Here is a 26527-nt window from a genome sequence, read left to right as displayed (position 1 = left end):
AAACATATTGACTTTATTTGGTAATAAAGGTAAGAATATATATATGTCCTATGCGATGTGTGCAGGTTAATTCTAGCCCATGCAGTCTTGAAGCCTCACTATTGTACATTGCATATATTGCTTTATTGCACCCCAGGTGGAAATTGATTGATCACTTGCTACAGTGCAAGCCACAGCAAAGGCAAGAATTTTCTGTCACAACTCCTACCACGAGAGCATACTCTTAATTTCAATATAGTGTCAAATTAACTGCATACCGATACGATTCTCTTTCGGCTGAGCAAACCAATACAACACCCCTCTGATTCATGTGAAATACACACAAACAAATCCATTGGCTTTATGGTCATGAGTTAGTACACATATGAATCATATGAATCAATGAGTGGTAAAATAATACAATCATGAGTTAGTACACACATACAGTACACACATACAGTCAAGAGTTATATGTAGAGAGTGGGTCGTATGCCCACCTCTGTAAAGCGCATTGTGTTGCCTCTGGGTATGAAATGCGCTATACAAATAAAGCTTTGATTGATTGATTGATTGATTGAAGAGTTATTACACATAAGAAGCAATGAGTGAGAAAATAATAAAATTGTGAGTTAGTACACACAGCCATGAGTTAGTACACATAAGAAGCAATGAGTGAGAAAATAATACAATACTTAAGAAAACTGCAGGTTTATTAAATGTAACAAAACAATAGTGGAATTGGGATCCAGCAGTGGTAATCATAGTTATCCATCACCATTTCACATTAATATGAATAATCTTGCATATTCAATGAATTGATAAGCACTGGTTAAACACCCACAGTAAAGTGAATAAAGTAGTTGCTCAATTGGTCCATCTAAATATTTAAAATTTGTCAAACACAGAGCACAATAAAGGCCACTTAAATGAGAGAAAATGTATGTAGAGAATAGTCAAGCTTTTGCAAGGGAAGATGGTGAGCTGTGTTCACACTCAAATCTTTTTTTTTTCTGCCAATATGTGGCTCAGATCATCTCCCCCCCAATAACATTGTGAACAGTACAAATCACATTGAATCTGATCTTTTCAATTCTGGTTTGGGCCACTTACATAATGTGGTGCTAAATCAGATACAGGTCTGATCTCAGCCTGAACAGTCATATCGGAAATCATGCGACTTTTACATCAGTCTAGACCAACATGCGCTGGCGGGAGTCACTCGGTGAATACAAACATGGAAGACAGCTGTGACGGAGGCAGTCAGTGGAGGGACAGTGTGTTGTGAGACCTCATAAGTATTATTTTGCTCCACAAAAAGCCACAGTTAAAAATTGTCTATTTTCTCCTCATCTGCTCACAAATTTGCTGGCTTCCACTGCACATCAACTTATGATTGAAACCGTAACCGCTGACTTCAGTGGTCTCCATGTTTACTTCCGTACGAGTGTGTGACATTATGTTATTGTTCTTAAGCGCACGCAGGTCAGTTCAGGACTGTGACCAGTTCACACTAGAATCTCATATCGGTCACATATTATTATTATTTTTGTTTTTTTTAAGTGAACAGCCAAACAAAAATTGAGCACTAAGGCTTGCCGTGTGAACGCAGCTGGTCTGGTGATCTTTGCGGGTGCTAGATGAAGAAAGGGTTCAGGTTCATTGAGGTTAACGCAGAGTAACCAGCTCCTCAGAGGAAGTGGGGTGAATGGCAATAGTCTTGTCAAAATCTTCTTTGGTAGCGCCCATCTTAATGGCCACCGCAAAGCCTTGCAGCATCTCGTCACAACCTATGCCCTGCATGTGAAGGCCGACCACCTGGAGGAGTGAGACGTACAGTATGTCAAATATTATGAAAGCAGTGATGTCAAGGCTTTTGGTCCAGCCAAGTACGAACACCAGATTCGTCTAATCGAGGACTGGGGTGATTAGTGGATTAGTATCACGTGTGCCAGTGCTGTGTAAGATCAAACACCTCCATACTCTGTCCCGCCTCTCTGAGATCTCAAAGGCCCCTCACCTTCTCCTCCTTGCCCACACACACCAGCTTCATGATGCACTGAGTCTTTCTGGTGGTCATTGCGTGATACATGGGGGTGAACGACGTGTTGTACGTCTGAACTTTCTCCTTTCCCCAGCTTTTAATGGCCTCCTCTGTAACACACAAGAACGAGAGTAAGAACACCACCTTGCCTGATCATTTACAGTGGAAATGCAATTTACTGTGGCAAAATGACTCCACACAAACTCTTCCCAACTCAATCTTTGTTGAAGTCACTACCCGCCTGAAGCCAACTTTCGTAAGGGCACACTCACCTTCTGTGAGGCCCACCGTGCCAATGGGTGGGTGGCTGAACACGACCGTAGGAATGTTGGAGTAGTCCACCTTGGATTCCGGCTTGCCCTCAAACAGTCTGTGAGCTAGCTTTCTGCCTGCAGCAATGGCAACTGCCCACATACAACAAAATAAATGTCACCATGTCACTCCCCAAATAGTCAATACTACCGAGATATGTAACTTACAATACAAGATGTACAATACAAGATGTTATTTAAGATGTACAATACAAGATGTGATTTTCTAAAAGATGAATCAGTGAAGATTCTGTGGTGGACTGCTTACCAGGTGTGAGGAGGGCTTTGCCACACACATCCCCCACTGCATAAATGCCCTTGCGTGTGGTGTTCTGGAACTCATCCACCACAATGTTGCCCCTCTCATCTATATCCACACCCTGTCACAGACAAGTTATAACATCTCCATAAACATTCCAAATACATTCATAGTGCATTCCTCTCCAAACTTCCAGCGGGCTTCATAAGCATTGAGCAAGTTGATCCTTACCATCTGGCTGAGGTTGAGCTGGGCAGTGTTGGCCTCTCGACCGATGGCCCATAGCAGACAGTCCACTTCCTGGATGGTGCTTATCTTCTCCTCATTGTTCTTCTTCTCTTGGTTTTTGGTGGCGAGTGTAACCTCCAGACCCTTGTCTGTTTTACTCACTGACTTCACCTGTGAGTAGTTGGATAATAACAATGAATATAGATGTAAACCATTATAACATGTTATACATTATTGAAGTGATACAGTGGCTACAAAATCACCAAACATAATTCTGAAAAAATGTCTCACCTGACTATTCTTCCACAACTCTATGCCAGAGTTTTGCAATTCTTTTGTGCAATTGGAGCTTATCAAGCTGTCAAAGTTCCTCAGCACCTAGTGGGAAAAGCAGCCATACGTCAAGGCGCCGAACCAAAGAAAATAATTAAATTGTAATAAGCAAAGTTAATATGTGACATCCTATCTTGGAAATGCTTATCACCTCTGTCTGTCGACATATCAGTGATGTTTTGGAGCCCAGCGTGGAAAGGATGCCGGCCAATTCCACCGCAATATATCCTGCCCCCACAATGACAGTGCGCCTGTTGGAGACCAAGAAGGAAACTTTAGAACATAGTATGTATGCAAGCTCTGAGTCTATGACATATAAATACCATATAAAGACAGACAACATTTAAAATAAACTTACTTAGGAAGGCTTTCAAGCTCAAAAAAGCCATCACTGGTGATGCCAAGACTTGCCCCTGAAATCAACAACATTGTGTCAAAGGTGGTAGGGAACAAATGGCTAACTGCATATGGAACAAGAAATGGTGCTCAGAGAGCCGAGACCTCCACCCATGAATGCACCATGTCGCGAGCTTTATGCCAATCCAAACCCCATGTTTCTGTGACCTTCCCATCTCAAGATATGGCCGTTTCAATTCCCCCATTGACAATGAATAGGGGACATTTTTCACCATTTTTCGCTCCTGAGCCCAAGTCTAAAAAATGAATGGAGTTGAATGGGCGGCCGTGTTTAGGCAGCACGGTTCATGCTCTCTGGGCACTCCCCAGTCCAAACCCTGTGTCTCTACACGGAGGTAACAAACATGCCATCAAAAACGTTACCCCTCAGTCTGCGCTGTCGTTAGGGCGGAGCTTACAAACACGCCACAGAAAACACCTTTCACTCTGCGCCGTCGCAAATATGCAAAGTAGAGATTCATACAGTTCAGCAGGACTCTCCCATGTCCTTTACCTGGAACGTCAACATCACTCAGGACAGAGGGGTACCCTCCAGTGGATATGAGGATGTGAGGCGCAGTGTATTTCTTCCCATTCACCTCCACAGTAGGTTCAGGGTGATCATCAGTGAACCTGGCATGACCCTGAATTGTCTCAATTTTTGCCTGATGGGGGAAAACAGCAGTCTATTATTCTACCAATGACAGAAACAAGAAGCAAAAGTACACAGGCATTGAAGAACGATATTACATTATATAGTAACCTGATGTTTATGCACACTTGATTTGTGGGCAGAAAAAGTAAAATAAACTGTGTGACAATTGGGCATCTCAAATCAGGAAAACCAGAATGGGCTCCTCATGAACAGGTTTGAACTTACCTTGTCAAGATTGCTGCGATAGATGTGATTCAGCCGACTAATGTATGCATCCCTTTTAGCTTTAATAGTTCTGCACCCACAAGAGAAAGGAATAAGAGGACAGCACTTAGAAATAATATAGCTTGGGGGGAATACATAAAATCTGTCAGCCCAACAACTTCCTACAACCCATTCCATTAACAAAGAACAAGTGACATGACATATTTGCCTTTCATAGAAACACAATACTTCCTCATATGCTTATGTAATACAGTATGATTCATAACACACATCCTGAGCTGCATGGTATCCGCCGGTTTCGACCACTCCTTAACCTGATCATACCATCACCTTGATGTGGGTGTGTGGAATGTGGATCATATTGCCTATCAGAGACACAAAAGTAGTAAACAGAGTAGACAGACTGGTATGCTGAGAAGAGGGAGCTAGAGGACAACTGGTTTACAAAGAAATTAAGTCTGCAAAAACAATGCAGATAGGTTGAATTAAAGGACACGTTCAGAATTTAGCATTATAAGCCGTGTTATACGTTCTTAATTTAGCATTATAAGCCGTGTTATACATAATCCTTTCTAGACTGATTACTTACTCCCATCTGAAATTAATGTTTCCGCCTTCAAACCCATAATCGGAGTGATCGTGGAGATACTCTGCATGGACTGCCGCATTCCACATAACCTGAGACAAAAGGCGATAGGATTACTTTGGGCTTCACAATTCACATTACCCTGGCAATTTTGAGTCAACCAACAAGCCTTATCACTGTCTACCGACCTACTCTTATCACTGCTACTATCAAAACGATTCACTAAAGGCTACTTTGAACAAACATAGTAAAGAGATGGAGAAAGTAGACTGACAATGTCACAGAATATGGAGACAGGGACATTTGTCTTGAGAAGGATGTTAACTGTTGACAAGATGTTCCTTTTCCGTACATTTTGTCAAAGCTTGTCTCTCAATTAGCGACAGCGCCTACTCACACACATCCACTTTCAGTGGGTAACAACAAAACAATACCTTCTTAGGGACACAGCCAACATTTACCTGAGGAAGAGAACCACATGATCAGAACAAAACATGATAAAGACTGTGACATTACACTTGGAAAGAAACAAACAAAAATGTGTGTAATTCATTCAAGGATAATTAACAAAATATTTACTTTTCAGTTTTGTAAAGTGACAGTGTTTTATGTCATTTTGCATCATCTGTTGCTCAAAGAGAAAGGATGGAACTGAGAATTGAGAAAGCGCTCTCAAGAGGAAGCTAAGAAAACCGGTTTATGCTGTGTGGTCTTGCTCAATATGGAAACTACTGCACGAACACTGACACCTCAACATCAGCAAGACCAAGGAGCTGGTGGTGGACTTCAGAAGGAACAAGCTTAGCATTAGCCGCTTCGCTAAAGCACTCAAACACACTGAACTGCTTCACATTTACCAAATGTGAAACTTGTAAATGTTTCATGACGTTGCTGGTGTTACCCCCTTTGGACACAGCTAACTTTTTACATAAATTCCATATAGCACTGTCGGTAGATTCAGTGAAGTACTGTTTTGCCCTTTTGCCCGCCACTATGCCCACTTCCTCAAGTGGCCTCCTTGAGAGAGGCAAACAATAACGGTGTGATGTCATTGCCTGTCACCAGCAGCTTCGCTATCTATCTATCCTATATCTATCCTATGCTGTGAGTCTTCCACGTAAATGTATGATGATGGTTGATATTATGCAAATATCAACAACAGCAATGACACTGTCCGATCCCACCGCACAAAAAAAACATACTGTACCACAAAAAGAGGGGTCTCGAGTTTTCCCCATGAACCCGTTATGAACTTAACGTGACAAGTGAAGCAAAGAAAGACAGTAAATGATGCAGTGTCATTTCAGAATACGGTTACACATGATAACGCGGTTACCCATGATAAGGGTGCGTTCGTTTATAACTGGGAGGTGGCAAATTGCGACTTGCTACTAGGAATGATTAAATAAAACACCGCATGAACTCGCACTTCCTCGTCGCAAATTCGGATATGTTTCTCAGCCCCCAGTTGCTCGAATGCACTAGATATAACTAGGTAACTGTGATATAATGGTATATAGATATAACTTGGTAACTGTGATATAATGGTATATAGATATAACCAGGTAACTGTGATATAATGGTATATAGCTCGAATGCACACAGGTCGGAGGTAGGTATTTTGCCACTTGCGACTTGCCACCTCCGACCACAAACGAACGCACCATAAGTACAGGTAACCCATGATAACGTTTACTCACGCAGGTACCTCCGAGTTTGTGACTCTCGATCACGGCCGCGGTAGCGCCCAGCTCCGCTGCCCTCCGTGCGCCGGCCAGCCCTCCGGACCCGCCGCCGATCACCAGGAAATCGAACCGGGTTGCTGAGTCAGAAGCCATGCTCCGATGGAAGACTTTATGTCTGAAAGAAGGTGAGTGTCAAACACAAGAGCTTGCATCCGGGTAAACTGCTATAACCAGGAACCGGACGCTGTGGGCCAATGGGAGTCATTCAAGTGAAAGCTATGCTTAGTCATTGTGAATTACAACAATGGTGTGTAAATCCCAGAAACAATTTTTACAATAGTCACGGTTGATGCACACCCATATGCTCTAAATCGATTCCAAAAACGAGCATAAAGGTTAATGGAAGATAACACAAACATACGATTCCATTGCGCCATCTTGACTTGACGAATGAACTATTGTAGACCATCATCATCATCATCGACACCACCACTACCACCATCACCATCATCATCATCATCATCATCGACACCACCACCACCACCACCACCACCATCATCATCATCATCATCGACACCACCACCACAAAAGCAACGGGTCGGACCGTCGGTCCACTCACCTGGAAGTCGCTTTAAGTGCGGCTGACAGCAACAGCCTGCACATTCTCACCCACAGCACGAGGGTTTGCAGAATTTACGTGATCTTTAGATCATCTTTTAACATGTTAATAATTCGCTTCTGCACGTATAGATCATTCTCATGAGTTGGGCAAAATATAACCTTCAAGCATGCCTCCTTGTAGCACTTCCTGCACGCTTCCCAAATACACTTTCAAAATAAAAGCCCAATAGCTATTGATTCTTATTTACAGAGGGTGGTGCCTTTGGCAACGGAAAGACAACACGTTGGCAATGCTCCATAGCTGAATCCCAAATCGAGCAGAGCACTCGTGGCCTTACATGGTCCACAAGGGCTCAGGGTAGTCCCAAAACGGAATTGGTAGGTCCACAAGTGCACCACTGCCACCATTTTGCGCACTTTAACCGCACTTACCGAAAGTCCGCAATTTCGCGGATTTAGGAGCAGAAAATACCCATAGTCCACCGCGTGTCATGTGACACAGTGCTTGAGTGCATCACACATAAATGATGACATTTGCCGATAACACAACATTTATATTTAAATCCACATGCTGCAAACATATCCCACCCAACATAATTTTTAAATTATTATTAAATTAAAACAGACGTCAATCGGTCAATTTGCAGAGCCGAGCGGAGAGCTGAGGAGCGCGTCAGAGCAGCCTCTGCGTAGGAGGGACGCGGCAGCCAATGAAAACGAAGTGGGAGAGGCATTGAGCTAAACTGACTTGGGAATCGTTGGCATGAAGTGCTGTCCCATTTAATTCACGGCTCTGCACCCGCTGGCCCTTCCAGCTGACGTCAGTTAAGTGCTCAGGCCTCAGGCCGCAAGTGTGAGGGGCCGCAAGTGTGGTTTGCGCACACAAATTGGGATTCAGCTCATGACTTGAAAAACGTCCGACAATTTTTGACAATTTTCGAGATCTTAATCAGGATACATTTTACTTTTACATTTTAAGACCTTTTCATTTTAAAAGTTGGAACGGTATGCTCATGAGTGTCTTACCTGCCACTGTCCCCCCCTGTTATACCCACAGGGCAAAGGGGCAATGCCAATAAAAAATGGGACACTAGACAGCAAACAAACTAACACGCAGAACAAAAGAAGTGCCCGCCAATGCGCTGGACACTGCAGGTTTAGCGGTAGGCAGGAGGCAGGCTAGCAAGCAGACCGTACCAACCTGTGAGTGGGAGAGGGGAAACGGATCGCCAGAGAGAAAACAACCATGCAACAAACATACAAGGGAGATCAGGGTTCAAGGCGCGATGGGGATGATTTTATGGGACTATACCCCAAACCTCCACATTATCCCTTGTCTTATAGGTCAGATCCTGTCCCAACCCCAACTCTTATTCTAACCCCAACCCAAACTAGGGACTGGAAGAAGGACACCAAAACCAACTCACAGGTCTCCACTGCACAAGTAGAGTACTGGTGAGAGCATTGGACTCCCACCCGGGAGACCGGGGTTCAAGACCGGGTAGGGATGGCTTTATGTTATCATCAGTGTAACTGCTTTAGTCACTGACTGCTACCATTAAAGTTGCACAGAAATGAAAAAAGCATTGTGTCCCATTTTGGTTCACATAATTGGTCATAGTGTTCACTTATTCAACGATGTATGCCAAAAAAACGACAAAGTTTTTATTTTTATGTTTACTTTTGTTGTAATCTTATATCAAAGTATATAATTTCTTACTTCCTGGAAAACGGTAGGTCACGTGCAATTACGACACCAGGTACCTTAGATTTTAGGCCAATAATCTCACAACATCCACCCTGTCAATGAAAACTACTCTGCAGCCTCAAATGTTGAATATCCCGCCCGCTCGATAACGATCCAATGAAATTCCTCTTAACGTATGTCCCGCCCTTGCAGCCCATTTCAGGCGGAAATACATCAAAGTACGGAATCAAGATGTTCTCCAACGTCTATCCCGCTCTTATTGTGCTGGTTTAGCATTGGAAGCATTGGAACTGATGTGTCCAGGCGACAAGACCTATCTTAATTTATCAGACATTATTTCATGTCATTTCAATTCACAGCTAATTCAGTGGCATGACTAGCTTCCGTCATACAAGTCCTGAACAGAAACAAGCCAGCCACGCACATAAGCCAGGCTGGACCTGGCCTGGTTCATTATGGGCTGGAGGAGGGGAAATGCTTTTTGCCCCCAACGCCTGCAATACCGAGCTTAACCACTGGGGTCACGTAGCTCGGTCACGTACTTTACGTAACGAAATTTACATACGTGCATTCCTCGGGCCTGCACTACCAAGAGTGCACACTGGAGAACAAACGGGATACACAAAGGACTTTGTATATCTGCAGCTCAGATTGTAAATTATGGCACAATATATCATCATCAACGAGTCGACCGCGATCCTGGAGTGTTAAATAGATAACGGTAGTCCTAACTCGCGTCCAAAAAGGTTTGTAAACTAGATAGCTGGCCTAGGTAGCTCGAACTAGCTACGGTGGCTGGCGAGCTATTGTCACACTTCTAGCCCTTTTCTGTCGCCTGCTCGCTCATGCGACAACAGGACTGAAAACGGCTCACATTTCATGCATTTCAAATATATATATTATATATATATTACTACCTAACGTTAGCTAGTTATGTAGCTACATAACGGTAACGTTAGATAATGTTAGCTACGGGTAGGGGAGGGGGTCAAATAATGTTCGTTATATGCATAGATGTATGTATTGTAGGTATAACTGGAAACATAGAGACCACAAATTCACAGATCGCTCAAGGTTTGAGCTAGATAGACATTTTGGTTCGACTCAAATGGCTTTTTAATGGAGGTGGATGGGGACAGGAAAATGTAGCTTTTTCAGACACGGGAAGCTTATGGTTTAATGTTATTTAGGTCTCAGTATGCTGTTTATGACAGTGTATGCTGTCCTATTTGCAAAGTATACAGAATGTGCAAAGAACAGTTACATTTGAACCAGAAATATTTTTTGCCGACCGCACTACCACTGTAAACTTCCGCGCCTTTTACGTTGTAGACGATACAGTCCTCCGCGGGGCGGAAGTTCAGTATATTAATACTTCCATATCCTTATGCTGATCTTGTGGGGACTCGGGAAAGGAATGACAATATTGGTATGAATGGCATTATTGATCGTACATCGTACAGAGGACAAAATTATTATACAAATAGGATAATTATCGTACTGACAGTGAACCTGTCGTCCCTCCCCCACCCATGATGCGTGTTGTCAGAGTGATGCTGAATGTGGAGTGGACTTTTCTAGTTTAGATCTATTTGGTGTTTGAGCATTACTTTTATATGAGGATTCATGTACATATGTTTTTACATTTTAATGGACTTTTAAAGTCACTTTGTATAACATATTTTCTTAATGATTATGAATATATGAAATGTTTTAAAGGGGTAGTGTGCTATTTTGGACATTTATTCCTTGTTGTTTGTCTACTATGAGCCTGCAACATAGAGAACATTTTACTGATCCTTTCAGTATTGAGCTAGCTGCAGTTTTTATGCAGGCTCTCACTGGGCTACAATTGAAGTCAATAGAGCATATGTGAATATGCTGGAAAACTATGATAAATGTGCTTTTCCAAGACGGGAAGCGCAGGTTCTAATCTTTCCAGTCTCAGCATGCTCTCCTGTGAAATGTATCGCAATCTGAATATTTTAAGGTGTTTGACATGACTTGCACATAGTCCTCCGTGGGAGCAATGAAAACAAGTGCCAAGGGAATGCTTGAGTTCAAGCCATGCCGAACATGTACAAATATTCAGTCATTGAAATTGTGCATTTTAACTTGGAACATTTTTGTATGTGAATTAGGTAGGTTATGACAGCTACAGTATAGCTTTAAAGAGAAAGAAACAGCTTGCACACTGCTGGGCTTCAGTTTATATGATTTATTGCACCTGAAAGTCTCAAGAGTAACGTTTCGAGCACCAAGCCATGAGGGGACATAGTGAGATGCCATCTTAAAAATACATTTGAGCAAGTCACATGATCCAATCAATGAGTTAAACTATAGTCAGTTAGATAGGTAAAGTAGCAATGGTACAAAAGCTTGACAAGCCAGCTGGTTTACTAACCATGTTGTCTGCCATAACACTGCTGTTTTTTCTCCCCAGACTAGGCCTTCATCCCCAGGCCAGAGTGTTATGCTCCGAACCCCTCATCCCTGGACAACGGAGCTAGCTGTCCTCGGCGCTTCAGTCTTTGGAACTTTGAGGAGGGTAGGTCAATTTTTTTTCTGCTAGTTCATTTTAGGTGTATCAACATTCAAAATACACATCTTCAAATATTTGCAGATGTCAGTGCATGTCACATCATTTGAAAGGTTACAGTCTGCATTTTCATAATCTGTAAATCAGATTGCAAGGTCGGAACTACCTGTTGTACAGTATAAAGTTCCATATTTGTTTGGTCTACATAGGTAATTTGTTTACATTTCGTCTGAGTCCATCATAGCGAACATTGAACATATAGCAGCGGAGAAATGCACGCACATCCAAGAATGAAAAGTAACAGGTGCTTGACCAAAAAATATACAACTGATAAGAGAAGACGGGTCTGCACACTGAATGTGCTGACCTCTGTTCTCTTATTGAGCATAAGAAGGCATGGGATAAGAGATGTGCTGCTGTAATTGCTGCAAATGGTGGACATACCAAATATTGAAGTTAAAAGTGGATAAAAACATTAGGACTCACTTCATCTGATATTTGTTGTGCTCAGAGCATCCATCTGCATGTTTCATGAACATTATGGAATGAAATCATGTTTTGGAGGCACAAAAGGTCAATATATTCAGATCCATCAGGTGTTCTAATAATTGTGTCCACCACTGTACATATGTAACTGATATATCAGTTATATCATATATCAGTATCCTGTGGAATTGCTCTCTTGGTGTGGTGGTGCCAAGCTCAAGATAGGGAGGATTTCTATACCAAAGCGGGGGATGGGGGTCTTCTCCCAGAAAAAAAAAAGTTTCAGTAAGTTTAGTTTCCCGTATTCTGGTGACTTTTAAAGAATGAAAATAACAAAATCGTGAAACATATACTGAAAAGTATACTGAAACAGCATGTTAAACCTACATGAAATATGCTTTCTTTAATTTTGAGTTATGGGGTAAGAATAATAGACAATTTTCCACCTCGGTGGACACTAAAGTTCTATTCTATTATTTAATAAAAAATAATGTTTTATGCTCATTTATGCTTAACTGCATACTCATTCCATCTAAATCATCAGACTTTCCAATCTCTCATCTTCACTCTCTCCTGTCCCCTTCCTTCTCTCTCTTCTCCTGCTCTCCTCTCAACAACCTCTATCCTCTCCTCTTTCACCTGTGCCACACGGCAAAATCTTACCAGCGGAAACATTGAAATTGTATATATATATATATATATATATAAAAGAAACAGCACGGGTCTAATGGCTAAATGCCTGCTACCATCTAGCAGCCGGAGGCTTATACAACACCAAAACATGTGTCATGGAATTTTACAACTGGCCTCAAAACCTTTCAGATCTCAGCCTTTGTTCTTAAAACCTATTGATCCAGTCCCCTGCCTTTGCTATTCCAAACACCTCTAAAACCTCTGTCTTCCTCTCTTCTTTGTAAGGACAAACACCTCTGCCGTGGTGTCCTCACCTTGACAGGAAGGCCTCACACCTCAGACTTCCCGTTTGGCCTAGGCCATTATTCCATTGTCTATATTCAAAGTGTACCGCGTTTTCTCTGTATCCCTTGACCACTGTTGATGATGTCTGCTATTTAATATGACGTGTACAGTGGGTTAGCCAATCACATCCTGGAAGCGCCATACCTGTGTATTGCTTGAATATAAGGCCGCGCAAGACCAGACTGGGGCACTTCTGTTGGATGAACCACTCACGTGCGTTGTCCTGAAGTCCTTGCGCTCGTATGTTTTCTCAATAAACCAGACTTAACCTTTGAGCGAATCTTGGCAAACCCTTTTTGACTAGATCAGTTAAAAATCTTCTACACGTCACCATGTTGAAATATAAAAATCGATACAGCGCTTCAGGGAATCGATACAATATTGCATCACGAAATATCGCAATATTTAAGTATTGATATTTTCTTACACCCCTAGTCTAGTGTACTTGTATATTAGTAGTGCAAACTATTTGAAACATTTTTAAGCGTAAAGTTTTCGCACCTCACGTTTGGAAACATCAGAAAACAGTCTGAAAAGTTAAGGCTAGTTTGGTGAACTAGATGCTGGACTGAGGAAAACGTGAACTGTAGCCTATGAATGAATGAATGAATATTTGGATTCCTTTGGATTTAGGGATGTCTCATGACATTTTTTAGGTATGAGAACATTTTAGGTATGAGGAACTGTAGTTTTGTTCTCTAGTATTACTTATCTAATGATCATAACCTTAACCAAATAGAGGGCATAGTTTTAAGCTTAGCCTCCCTATAGGGAATCTGACAGCATTGAGACAATCTGTAAACTAGAACCATTTCTCCCTCTCCTTACTCTTGTCATGTCATAAGCCGTCTTTCCACTGTCGTGCCGAACCGTTCTGAGCATGCAGGGTAACCGTTCCGACGGTGTTTCCACATGGGACTGGTTGGGCCCAGAACCGTTTCCATGGCACGGTTGTCTAACCGTACTGAGTGAAGCAGAACAGTTCTTTAGTAGAAATGTGAAGAGCGGTTTAAGATTTACCTTGTGTAGCTCATGCTAGCTTGTTTAGAGTATGGCTGCATTCCAAATCGCTTACTTCCATACTATATAGTATGCCAAAAAAAGTAGTATGTCCCAATACATAGTATGCCACATGCAGTATGGCAAAAATACCAGGATGTCCTACTACATCCGATCGTATTTTGCAGTATGCAAGCCAGCAGACTTTTCTGGCTATTCTGACCCACAATCCTATGTGCAGCAGAAATTACTTCACATGTGAGTCGCAACAGCTGTGGACGAATGTTTCTTCATGGACTGTGACGGATGTGGACAAATTTCAAGGCACAATGTTAAAGTGGTCCCAATTGTATGTGTACTGCGTGCAAAGTACTACTTTCTTGGGGCAGCTGTTGTACGTACTGGTAGTAAAAAGTACTTTTGGAATGCAGCCTATGAATGGGCCCTTAATCTTTATCGATAGATGATACAGTACCATCGTCCCTTTGCCCAACTCTAGTTGACAGCGTTTCTATTGTTCGGAAACGTCGTAGAGGAAAAAATCTGAAAATATATATTTTTTCACTCCGAAGGTGTGCATCATTCATGTAATTATTTAACATTCCCTTTTCTCTACTCCGTCACCAACAGGAAGAAGTTAGAGGAACCCTACATCTGACCTAGGAAGTGATGAGATGAGCTTTGAAGTTTCAACAGAGGCTACACTCAAGCACTGCCTAGGAAAGCAAGAAAAGTCTTTTTCTTTTTTCTTTACATTGGATGATAACTCAGAGCTTTAATCAAACATGTTTGCGACACATCAAAAGACCTCATCTGGACAAAGGAAATTTGGCCCACAGCCTATAGTAAATTATTCAAACGTGGAGCCTCTTAATAAAAGTGTCCCTCTTGCAGAAGTTTCCCCTTTCAAAGACAAATTTCGATTTTACTGCTTTTACTGCAATCACCTCTCATATAGCAAGTCAGAATTAAACCATCACATGGTACAAAAGCACTCATTCCCATTCAAATGTCAGTTCTGTAATTTTGGATCCTTGACAAGAGACCATGTTTTCAGGCATATGAGGGAAATGCATGCTCCATCAACTGCTGAAAGACCTATGAATCTGATGAGAAAACACCCCACTGTCTCCAATGCTTTACCCGGACCAGCCAGTACGCCTACTACATCCTCAGTCAGCCAATTTGCCCAGATCACATCCTGCTCTGAGACAATTAGGAAAAAAGTGGATAAAGATGGACATAGGGGTGAAACGGTGAAGTCAAACATATTGCCCAAAGACGGGACAGAACTGTTTGCTCCTTTGAATGAACAAATTGAAAACAACAAGCCTCTAACTATCGCTCTCCCAAAGGAGGTGACCATTCCGGCTGGATGCTTTGTTGAGCTTATAGAGGTGAACACCGTCAACGGGAAAAAGGAACTGAAGCTGAGACTTGTCTCACAACAACCGACTGGGTCTCCGGTGAAAGATTGTAGGGACACAACTTCACAAAAGGCCACCGCAGTTGCAGCAGCAGCATCCAGCACCACCTCCCCAACCAGAGGGAATGACAGAACATGTACAGCCAACAGAATGACTCTGAAGAGAAAGAACTGCAATCAACATGTACCCAAGAATAGTACGGACTTAAGGAATCACTTCACACACTTTCAGACGACTGCGAAAGATCAACCCAGAGAGTGTAACTCAAAAGGCAGTGCCATCCGGCCAGAGATAAAAAACAAGGAAGCGAAAGGTGAGCGCTGCGTTTCTCAGTCCAAAACTCAACATTTGTCCTCGCCCCCTGCCACAGGTGTGGCCGTGACTGAAAATATCCAAGGCGCGCATTCATCCGTAGACTTTAAGCCAGAGACTAATGCAGAGCCATCACATCTAAACTTCCCGGCTGACCAGGTTTCCACCAAGCAACTAAACGTAGAGGAGAGAAGTCCTCTTTCTGACTCCTCAACGTGGATACAAACTGGAGGGTGGGCTGAAAAGTCCTTTGAAGGTGTAACATCTGGACCAGAAGCGCTTCCAGTTATATCATGTGTGTTTTCGCTGAGTCGGCAATGGGAATACCTTCAAGGTTGCCCTCCACCGTTGTTGAGGGCTCTGCGTAGAATGGCCACGGGTGACAGTACGCCACCTGTCAAGACATCTTTGATCTATGACAAGCAGACACTCGCTTTGGCCACAAGTCAAGAAAACAACATAGAGGCAGGAAACGCTAACAACAAAGTGGATGGCAAGGATTTGTCTCCTGTTCATGAACAGAGAATTACCCCAAAAACTGGACACCAGCAGGCGGAGACTAAAGAGACTGAGGAACACAGTCAACAGATCCAAACACAAACTCTGAATCTCTTGTACATCAAGGAAGAAAACAGAAGGGTTGGGATAAACAGTGTTGAGGAATCTACCCAGGATCAGTGTCTTTCCCCAAGTATGGTCAACAGTACAGCACCAGCCCGGACAGAATCATTGTCGATGTCAGTTCAGAATGAAGCACCTCCTTCAGGTACCTCTCACATAGATCCATCTGTGGCTGGAGGTATTTCAGGGTCAGTCCCTCAAGGCAAAACCAACAAGCAGGACATCTGTCCCCGATTGTCATCATACCTTACAATACCATTGAAAAGGATAAAGTTGGAGAACAACAAGTTAGAAGATGACAAGGCGCCACCGCCCTCAAACGAGAAGCAACATGTCACACTCAACTTGAGGAGAGGAAAGAAAAGAAAACAATGGAAGATGCAAAGATCATGCTCGCTAGAGCATTCCTCAGGTAACTTTGTGGGTCTGAAAGCGGACCAACATGTTAAGCAGCCAGGTCCCAACCAACCAGTGGTGGTGCTCAACCTCGCCAAGCCACAGACTCTGAGGAGGAAGGTGGAGGCAGACAGTATAAATGACACCGTAGAGTCTGATGTCATTCCAACGTGCCATATCCTGAAAATGAAGCTTAACAAAGTCATGGGGCAGAAGTATGAGGTGAGTGGATGTACTGTAAGGCTTTGTCTGAAGGAAGCGTGAAACGGATGTGGGCAAAAAAGAAAGACTGAATGACACACTTAGACAGTGATTGTGAAGTACTGTATTCATCACTAAAGAAAGCAGTTTTCAGACTACTTTGTACTGTGAGGTTTGCTGATGAACTGCCTGTCTGAAGGACAGATCTGTGTATTATTGGATGTGAAAAAGTGTTATTGTTCATTGGTTAATGTTTGCCCATTGCGTTCTCTTTGTGCCCGAAGTGGAGGTAACCCTAACCCTTTTTTGGAAAAACATGGCAAACTGTTTAAGATATTTCATTTTTTTATAATCTTTAAGTATAACTATGGTATGTGAAAGTATTTGGGCTATAAGGTGACTCACCAGTCACTACAATTTATCTTTGTTTTTTCATCGACCAAAATGATTACTGTCATCTTTCTAGTCGTATTTGTAGTTAGTCTTTGTTTTTTGTTTTTTTAAATACATTTCCTAATGTCTTTGCTGCCTTCAGTCATCTCTTTGTGATGGTCTAAAAGGATGATGCTACTCAGATCTGACCTCATTGACCTATGAGTCACTTTCATTTTGTAAAGCCTAGAGAGACAAAGTTGTGCCATGTTCCTTTATAACATGTTATTGTTGTGATGTATAAATCAAGCAAAACAAGGTTATGACGAATAGAATATACTTTGTGCATATTCTGTGTACTGTAGTAGAATTGTATTTTTTACCCTTTAAACTAATATAATTTGTACAACATGAATATACTGTTACAGCCTAAATTGCATTGGATTAAGCAAAAAGAATGACATGATCATGTCTAGAGAGCTTATAACCACAAGTCTTTGATTGAAGTTTCCAACTTCCTAAACAATAAGCTAATAACTAATACAAAGTGAACGCCCCGCTTGAGAAGATGCAGCAGGAAGGATGGGAATTGGGAAGGGGGGTTGATTCTTATTTACGATATGGCCTTGTCTCTTTGTATCTTCAAACTATAATATTGAGTAAAACAACTATGTTTACGTTGGATAAATGAATGTTTAGGGGCGTATTTGCAGTATAAAGACAGTGTTGTGTTCAAAATGAAATGTTTTTTTGGAGGGGAAAACTTGTGATGGACTGTCTTGCTTGGTAAACTTTCCTCCACTGCAGTGGTAAAATTAAAGTAGTCTTATGCAACAGAGAAACAAGACTACTTCTTTTTTCTGTTTTGAGTTCTTCCATGACAGTATCCCTAAGTCCCTGATGGTGCCTTTGTAGTTGTCTTTACTGCTGTAACACAATTTCCCCTCAGGGATAAAGTACCTACTGATCGATCTACTATTTATCTAGAATGAGGAATATACACTATCAACCGGTGCTTAAAAGCAATTAGTTCACTTTATTAAAACAATTTTTTCATTCATAGCCTTTATTTAGGCTCGGACAATACATTGAGGGTCAGTACATTTTAGTCCTAAAGTGTTAGTTACAACACACATCATTTTTGTGAGAAATCCAACAAAACAAGATTATGAAGCCGAAATGTCTTCCGTATCTGCAAATGTAGAACTATTTTATGCCAACAGCTGGCTGACATCCTCTTTTGTGATTGGGTACATCAACACACATTTCATTTCTAATGTGTTAGTTGGCAGATTCCTTCCATCAATCAAAGCTACTGGGAATATGGAGTGGAATCTGATGATGTCTACCACAGAATCAAACATCTGAGAAAAAAAAAAAAACATGGTTCCATTAGAGAAGTTTATGCTGGTTAATGGAAATATGAGTATTGTGTGAAATATATCGTTTTTGCTCACATCGTTTGACCGTTGGCCGAGGGCATACTTGCTGTCAATGAACCGAATTTTCACATTGTAAACTTTCTTCTCGTGAAAAACAGCCAAGACATAGGGCTCCCTGGGAGAGTTCTGGGAGCAATTCCGCACCAAAAATGCTCCATCCTGTTAGTGAGACATGGTCATTATCAGTAACTGATATATGCTACTGTACACAGGGCACTGAATGATTATTGTCAGATCTCAATAGAATTCATATTCTATGAAATGATTTAACAGCTCTCTATATTCCATAAATACCTTGTTGACTAGGTGTAAGGCGTGCTCTGCCGCTGACCGGTCACAGGCTCCTATGTACCAGTCTTGTTCATTGTATGCCTGTCAAAAACAGTTGGTATTGTTAAAGGCCATAGGCTTTGACTTTACTTAACATACTGTGATTCTACGATATGTATGTTGGTGTTGCTGTCACAGATATGTTTGAACTGTATGTTGGTGTTGATGTCTATTCGCCTTATTCACCTGGCAGCCATATTGGTCAATCTAGGGTGCGGATGCGGAAGTGCTCGTTGACTTCAATGTTAAAAGTTCATTGTAAAAACACCACTTCAAGAACCAAAATAGTCAAAATAACAGACTGAATACACTATCGGGGTTACAAACTCATCATTACCAGACTCTGATTGTTTTTCACTGTCGTTTTCGCGTTTGGAAATACATGGAGGTGAATGAGCCATAGTTGCGTTCACCTCCATGTATTTCCATTAACATTGAAGTCAACGGGAACTTCCGCATCTGCACCCCTAATTACGTCAGACTGACCAATATGGCAGCTGAGGTGAATAAGGCGTATTCAGGCAGCTTACCTGAGAGGGCTTTTCCTTGGCAACAAAGTCATGCTGTTGAACGTCATCTTTAGTCTGAGGCCACTCGTGGTTTTGGCGCCTTGTTGCGACACACTCTGGTTTGCAAAAATGATATTGATCTTTAAATTGTATTTCCGACCCATCAGGTTAGAAGGCCACTGCTGCAAACCATTATTTACCTGGAACATATTGTCTTGGAAGTAGCCTACATAGAGGACCAAACATAAAGTATTATTAATAATATAAATAAACCACAAAGACATGCATAGGGTACTGTTAAAAAAAGGAAAGAAAAAAAAAAACATCTCATTGAAATGGTCATCATACCTTGTGTCTGGGTACTGTTGAGAATCAAGGTCCAAAGAATGTCTTTGAGAGCGGTTGTTTGTCTCATACTCTGAGGACAACAGATCTGAGAGCTGTTAATCTTACTCTTGGCACTCGCAAAACTCTGTTCTTTTATGTGCTGAATCGAAATGGTACTCACCTTCAGATGAAGTATCACACACTCCCTAACGAATGAGAAACATCAATGACTCAATCATACATTATTTTGCTTTGTACTGTGTATGTATTCAACATGTCCACTTACATGTTGAAGCTGTCTCTTTTTACTGAAAAAACAAACAAACAGTCATCTTTCCCACATTTGCATTAAGTTGCAGTGTACAGCCTACTCTTTCTGGGAGCACAGATGTTGGAGCCATGTTTGGCCTGGCCAAGAGATGGTGCTACTATTATATAGTTAAGATAGAAGATATTTTACTCTCTTTTTCTGCAGGGTTTCTCAAGCTCCAACTCAGATAGCAGGTTTACCATGTTGTTGGACAAGGACTTTGGGGACCTGGAACCAAACAACATTTCAGCATTCTCATCCCTTTCCAGCCAAGTTCTGGACACTGTCAACCCTAAGTCATCACCTATGAGGGAGAGGCATGTTCTGTGAAAGAGAGGGATGCAGTAATGAAAAATTACAAATTGAAATGCAGTTTGTGTAGTTAACATCAATTGTGTGATTTTTCATATGTGAAATATGAAAGCCAGGTTTTGCTAAAATAAATAGGCTTAAATTAAAAAATATATATATGTACCTGTTTTTTACTCTCCACGCCCAGTGTTCTCTCATCTGCAACAAAAAAAGCATTTAAAAGTCATGAATGTTATGAGTTGTGTGTTTAAAACACTGCTCTGTTTTGTATATGACGTGTCCAAAATTACCCAATAGAGCCGTCAATCTGCCTGGCTTCAAATGTCGGTTGACAGCAGGTGCTGTAATTCATGTATCAATTTCAGTGACTCAAATATGGAACTGTACTTTAAACAAGCTATGCACTTTGGTCCAGTCTTATCTAAAGGTCATATATTTGGCAGATATGTAATTTGTATTTGTTACCTTGATTACAATGTTGTCCTCTTTGGGGAAATCGAGAGGGTACAACAGGGCTGCCCTATGACGTACAACACACATGCATTTAATGTCTCGCAAGAGTGACTGTCACACTTGGAGGACTACGTAAAGGCTGATTTAACTTTCACAGGTTAACTTACACTGGTGTTGAAGCAGAGACTCTGAGCAGAAGAAAATCCCGGAGGGTCCCTGTCTTTAAAACACAAAACAAATTTTGTATGAAAACCATGGCCCTACCTTAGCCACGCGGTGGCGCTGTATACTAAAACACATGAAACCCCTGTATCATGGTAATAAGACAGTGAATGGAGGTGGTGAGCCCTCCACACACGCCTCATTGCAGGATCATTTGCATTTCTCCCACTGTGTGGGTTGGCCAACAGATGGCTCTGCAGACCAACTTACAGGCCTTTTTTTATTCATCAGCGTGACATCTCCACACAGCACTCTCATTCTCACCGGGGTTTCCTCTCGAGTCTCTCTCCAGTCCCTTAAGTAGTCTATCATTGGATCTAATATGAGTTTGTAGTAAACAACTTTCATAGAATGTGAAAACAAGGAAAAGGAATAGAATATTTTGTTGTGTGTGGGTGTATTGGTTTTGACTATAATCAAGTACACTTAGTTTAAAAGTTGTGGTTGGTCTTAAAATATGCGTTGAAGGGTTAGGAGCACTGCAAGGAGGGGAAAATCACCCCTTTTCACCTTTTAACCCCCACTTTGGGGTTCTGAGTAGACATTTGGGGGTGTTTGACAGTGGGTTGAATTCCTAACCTGAGCAGAGATGTGTGACGGGCTAGAGGTCATAGCATACCTGCATATACTGGCTCAGACTGAGGGCCCCTGGCCTGATGGATGTGCACATCCTGCTCGCTGTCCACCACGTCGTACTCTGTCTCCTCCACATTGCTATATCGACCATATCTTGGTGTTATCTTATTACCAGGTTCCTGTGTAGAACAAGGTGGAGCCTCTCAGATTAGCAATGAACACACAATTTAGAACTAGTGTTTTCTTTTCAGTGATGTGTTGATAGATCCAGTATGAAAGCATTTTAGAGTTAACACAGACACCGCACGTAGCCCATTTACGTGTTTATTCTCATCACCCCCTCCTGTAGGCTATAAAGCTACACATCTACCCTGATTATAAAAGCTGGTGTTAGGGCATGTTTTGACACAAGGTCGCTGCCCACTGAGCAAAGACACGTCTAAAAGACGTTTTTAGACGTCTTTTTTTTGTCCTTTTCGGACGTCCAAAGACATCCAATTAGGAGCCAGAATGAATGTTTTTTTTAACGTTCAGATATTGGACCCGTTTTCCACGTGAACAATGATGATGAACACGTCCACAGTCGTCTTAGAGGGGTCCAAGCCAGACGTGTGAATATTGAGGGGTCCAGCAGACGAACACACGGGGTTCAGGACCGACGGACGTTATTAAGACTTGATCTGAACGTCTCCCTGACGTTGCCGTTGCGTGTTTGCTGGGTGGCATCCTAACCAGACCTATCTCCACACTTCGTTTATGTTGTGCCAGCGCCGGGGACAGGTCTGGATGGACCATGGAGGTATAGGGATGGACATACTGTATTACCATTCTGCAATAGGGAGGGGAAGTGAAAACATGCGCCCCTAGCGGATTTGTTCCTATATGAGAGGAGTTTCAATGTAAACTCCCATAGACCGGATTTTCTAATAATTACTACAAAGCCATTTCTGTGAAGTTATCAAAACAAAAACTTGTGTGTCTTTACAGTAAGAACCTACTAACCGTGGAATAGGAATGCTACCACTAGGGGGCGATGAGATTACTGTCCCTCCTTATGGGGAGGGGGGACTCAGTAGTTCTTTAAACCAATCACAGTCGTCTTGGGCGGAGCCAGCCCCAGACGCAGCGAAGGTGCTCTTGCAAAATAGTCTGGATCGAATCTGATTGGTGCCGAGAGAATCTCTCGGCCCGAATCAGACTAATTTGTGTCGCCAGTCTCGCCACTGATTGGGCAGTGTGACAACGAATGACAAGGTTTATTGCCAAAATCTACATCCTTGAGTGAGACTACTGCCATCCTGACTACAACCATAATAACCTCCAACTTTTCCCTCTTAACAGCTTTCTCCAAAAGCGTCACCACCACATTAATTCCTCACGCTCACTTCATGCGCATTATTTTATCAAGTCACAATGAGACAGACGGTGGCAATAACTGGGAGTGGTTGGGGCCCACATCAATACATCCACGGGCCACATTCACCCGTCGAGGCTACAAGGATGTCCACAGGTCAAAGCCTCCCGACCAATCAAGCAGTGGTACATGTACGCATCACAGAGCTCATTATGACTAGCGTCTGTGCTTAATGGTCCGAGTCTTCATCAGTAGCCTAATGTGTGATCATTTGTGGGGTTTCTGTTTTTGTCTCGTTAATCTTGTACCACCAATAGCATTGACCGTAAGCAGCTCTAGCAGACCCGTTGCCAGGGCTCAGTCTTAAGGGGGGCATATGAACTGAATGAAGGGGCACAATTATTACACATTTTTGATAGTACAATAGGCTATGCTATTGTATCTGTGCAGCACTGACATAGTAAATATAGGCTAATGAGCTCTCTCGTTCTCCCTCTGACTCAGTAAAGTTGAAGGCAGCGTTTCTGAGCGTTGAATCTTCTCATCAAAATGTCCTTCCATTCATCATTGAACTTGACCATTTTCAAAGGCACGCTGAATAAGCTGAGCCTTGCGTTTGTGCAACATACTATAAAAATTCTCAGAGAAAATGTTTGTAAGTGTTGCAAAGCAGTTTTGTTGCGGTAGCCTAGATGTCCCCAAATGTAGGCCAAGGGTAGGCCTATAAGCTGTGACAGTCAGCAGGGTCTGGAGTGCACAACTCTGCTCGTCTCCCAATTGAAATCACACAGGTGGTTACCGCTACATTGACAACCTCCTTTTTCCTCAGCCAGAGATAAAGGCTGTTGCTCACATAACAGAACCCCGTCAAAACAAAAATAGACAATTGTTTCTCTATTTTAATGTTTTCATTTATAAGGAATATAAAGTTCGTACAGAAAAATACTGTAACATTTAAGGAAGACGCAACGTAAATTAGAAATGGTGCTAGGGGGGGCACAGACCTCCGCCCATGAATGCATTCCGTGGCTCTGTGCGCGCGCATGCAAGCAGGACATGTTTGGTATTGCTGCAGGTCAAGAGCTTTATGCCAGGGATGACAACACCGGTATTACCGGTAACACCGTCTACAATAAGAGAGCGCGTACATTAGACCTTTGCCGTACGTTGAACTGCACCGTTGTGTATTTCAATTTGGTGTTGTATGCCTCCACGGCTTGCCTACAAATGTGTGATCACAGAAAGGAAAGATATAAACGTTACACTTGGTCCTGTGTTTCCTTATAATCAGAATTAGTTTATTGCCATGTTGTTTTTCAACATGGCTTACTAGGAATATGAACCAAGCCTGAAGCAAATTCCTAGTAGGCCTACTGTATATTGAAAAACTACATGGCAGTAAATTAATTCTGATTCTGATCATAAAGAAGAACAGGGCCGAGTGTAATGTTTATCTTGCATTTGCAGGCAAGCTGCGGAGGCATACAACGTCAAATTGCCTCTGCAAATTGATGTTGTTGTGGATGGAACGCTGCTAGAATAGGTGAGAGAATAGTCTGCTGGAATAAGCTAGCCAGCTAGCTTATGGCAACAGCCACTCCTTGGTGGATAGGTTAGCTGTTAACGTTAGCTAGCTAGCCTCGAGAGGCTATAGCCATAACCTTCTCCTCCTCTCCCCTCACCCTACTCTCTTCACGCAAATTGAAACTGAAATCTGATTCCTCTGTGCTGCACAGAGGGGCAGATCACAGACACTTGTGCCAGTGGGGGGCACTAGCACTTTTGGGCGTGGGTCCAGCCCCCTAATGCCCGCTCGATGGCCATTAGCTGAATAACTAAAAAATTCAATAGTATGCATATGCATGACTTGACATAATACCCCAAATATTTCGCTACAACAAATGGATTTAATCTACGGGTACAACAAAAATAAACACATAAATAACATACACAACACAATATATCAAATTGTCCTTGAATTTCAGAGACCCACTATTCATTCTGTGTACGTCACTGAGGACAGAGCAGTAATTACAGTAAGGGTTGTGAGTTCTGGAACCTTCCCAAGGGGAACAGTGTTGTGGAGCAGACAGGTAAAGAGTGTTAGAGCCATTACTCACCATTATCACAATAGACGCATAGCTGCTCCCTCTCTCTTGAGCTAACAAGGAGGCAAAAGGAAATGGAAAAACATAATTAGTTTGGCGCATGAATGCAAGAGTACAAAACACGTCCTTGGAGCCACTCGGCAATTGAGCACATGCAGAGCTGTGGGCTTTTGTGAGTCAGTTTGTGACTGTTAAAGGGACTCCCTGCAGTTCCATTGCCTCTCTACTTCATATGCCTTTGTGTTGTGTACAAGTACAGGAAAAACATGCCACTGTGTGTTTGGCAAAAGCACCTGTGCTTTGAAGTGTAAGTGTAACTTCCGAAAGGTGTAAGGGGGCACAGTGGGTCACATGATTAGTGGCAGGTCTGTTTTGATAAAAACAGTGAGTGGAAATAGCAATGATAGTGAAATACTTTAATTGCAGCTCTCAGGGATGGAAAAAACTCAATGGCTGTGATTAGATTAACCCTTTTAACCCTGAACAGTGACAACATTTTGAATATTAATTGGATTTTCCCTATAATACTAGAAAGCGCAGTTTCTCAGCTTTCAGCAAGTGTTGGAGTGAGGAATTTTTTAGATTTGTTAGATATTTTTTAAAATATTATTAAATATTTGTTAGATTTTTTTTTTAAATGTTGCCGGTGACGTGGTCGTATCGAAAGGGTTAAGAGTAAATGTTATGGCCTATTGCTGGCAAATTAACTCAAAATGGATGACATTACTTAGTCATTTTCAGTCACTTTCACCATCAACAAGTTATAACTCAATAAGACCTGCTTGCATAGTTCCAGCTCAAATGAAGCCTAATCAAATTTGACATTGAGTTAATTGAGTAGCGGACAGAGGACAGCTTACTGCCTCGCTTCGGACCTTTTGATGCCCCAAGAGGGGAAACAAACTAAAACCTCAACTTCAGAGTTGTGGCTTCACTGGGCATTATACATTCGTGTTGCTGAACTTTGGACTCTAAGTTGCAAAGATTTATTTGAAACAGTGGCAATAATATTATATACAAAACTCGTACATGCTTAATTTAGCAGTAATCAATACATTTTTGCATCAGTACCTCGAATGACATACTATTTCAGACTGGTTTTACTTTCAGAACAGCATACAGTGTCATTAATCATGTGCACAGACAGTAAAGGGAACATTATCACTGACTACCCTAACAGAAACAGTAAAAGCCAGAACCAAATAACCGTGAAGGGATGAGACAGA

General features: G+C 42.0%; 3 protein-coding genes across 3 annotated transcripts; 1 reads left to right on the top strand and 2 right to left on the bottom strand.

Moving 5' to 3' along the window:
• Nucleotides 1-671: 671 nt before the first annotated feature.
• On the bottom strand, nucleotides 672-7467 carry gsr (glutathione reductase). Its single transcript, XM_084459354.1, has 14 exons — nucleotides 7318-7467; nucleotides 6714-6873; nucleotides 5448-5474; nucleotides 5017-5105; nucleotides 4428-4497; nucleotides 4062-4212; nucleotides 3510-3564; nucleotides 3303-3402; nucleotides 3110-3196; nucleotides 2822-2989; nucleotides 2600-2711; nucleotides 2293-2424; nucleotides 1997-2130; nucleotides 672-1794 (listed from the first exon to the last, which is right to left on the bottom strand). Exons 1-14 carry the CDS (start codon nucleotides 7359-7361, stop codon nucleotides 1645-1647), a joined length of 1479 nt encoding a protein of 492 aa, XP_084315480.1. The 5' UTR covers nucleotides 7362-7467; the 3' UTR covers nucleotides 672-1644.
• Nucleotides 7468-14748: 7281 nt separating this feature from the next.
• On the top strand, nucleotides 14749-18108 carry znf518b (zinc finger protein 518B). The gene has a single exon (XM_084459409.1). It carries the CDS (start codon nucleotides 14815-14817, stop codon nucleotides 17047-17049), a length of 2235 nt encoding a protein of 744 aa, XP_084315535.1. The 5' UTR covers nucleotides 14749-14814; the 3' UTR covers nucleotides 17050-18108.
• Nucleotides 18109-18569: 461 nt separating this feature from the next.
• On the bottom strand, nucleotides 18570-25347 carry clnk (cytokine dependent hematopoietic cell linker; the record flags this gene model as incomplete). Its single annotated transcript, XM_084459579.1, has 11 exons — nucleotides 25314-25347; nucleotides 21883-22018; nucleotides 21209-21261; nucleotides 21054-21108; nucleotides 20879-20929; nucleotides 20752-20786; nucleotides 19988-20057; nucleotides 19661-19779; nucleotides 19095-19172; nucleotides 18816-18959; nucleotides 18570-18722 (listed from the first exon to the last, which is right to left on the bottom strand). The coding sequence occupies exons 1-11, from the start codon at nucleotides 25314-25316 to the stop codon at nucleotides 18570-18572; spliced, it is 897 nt and encodes a 298-aa protein (XP_084315705.1). The 5' UTR covers nucleotides 25317-25347.
• Nucleotides 25348-26527: the final 1180 nt, after the last annotated feature.

The sequence above is a fragment of the Borostomias antarcticus genome (assembly GCF_949987555.1).
Source record: "Borostomias antarcticus genome assembly, chromosome: 28".
Taxonomy (NCBI): Eukaryota; Metazoa; Chordata; class Actinopteri; order Stomiiformes; family Stomiidae; genus Borostomias; species Borostomias antarcticus.
Note: the sequence above shows the minus strand (reverse complement) of the source record. Positions and strands in the feature narration are given on the sequence as shown.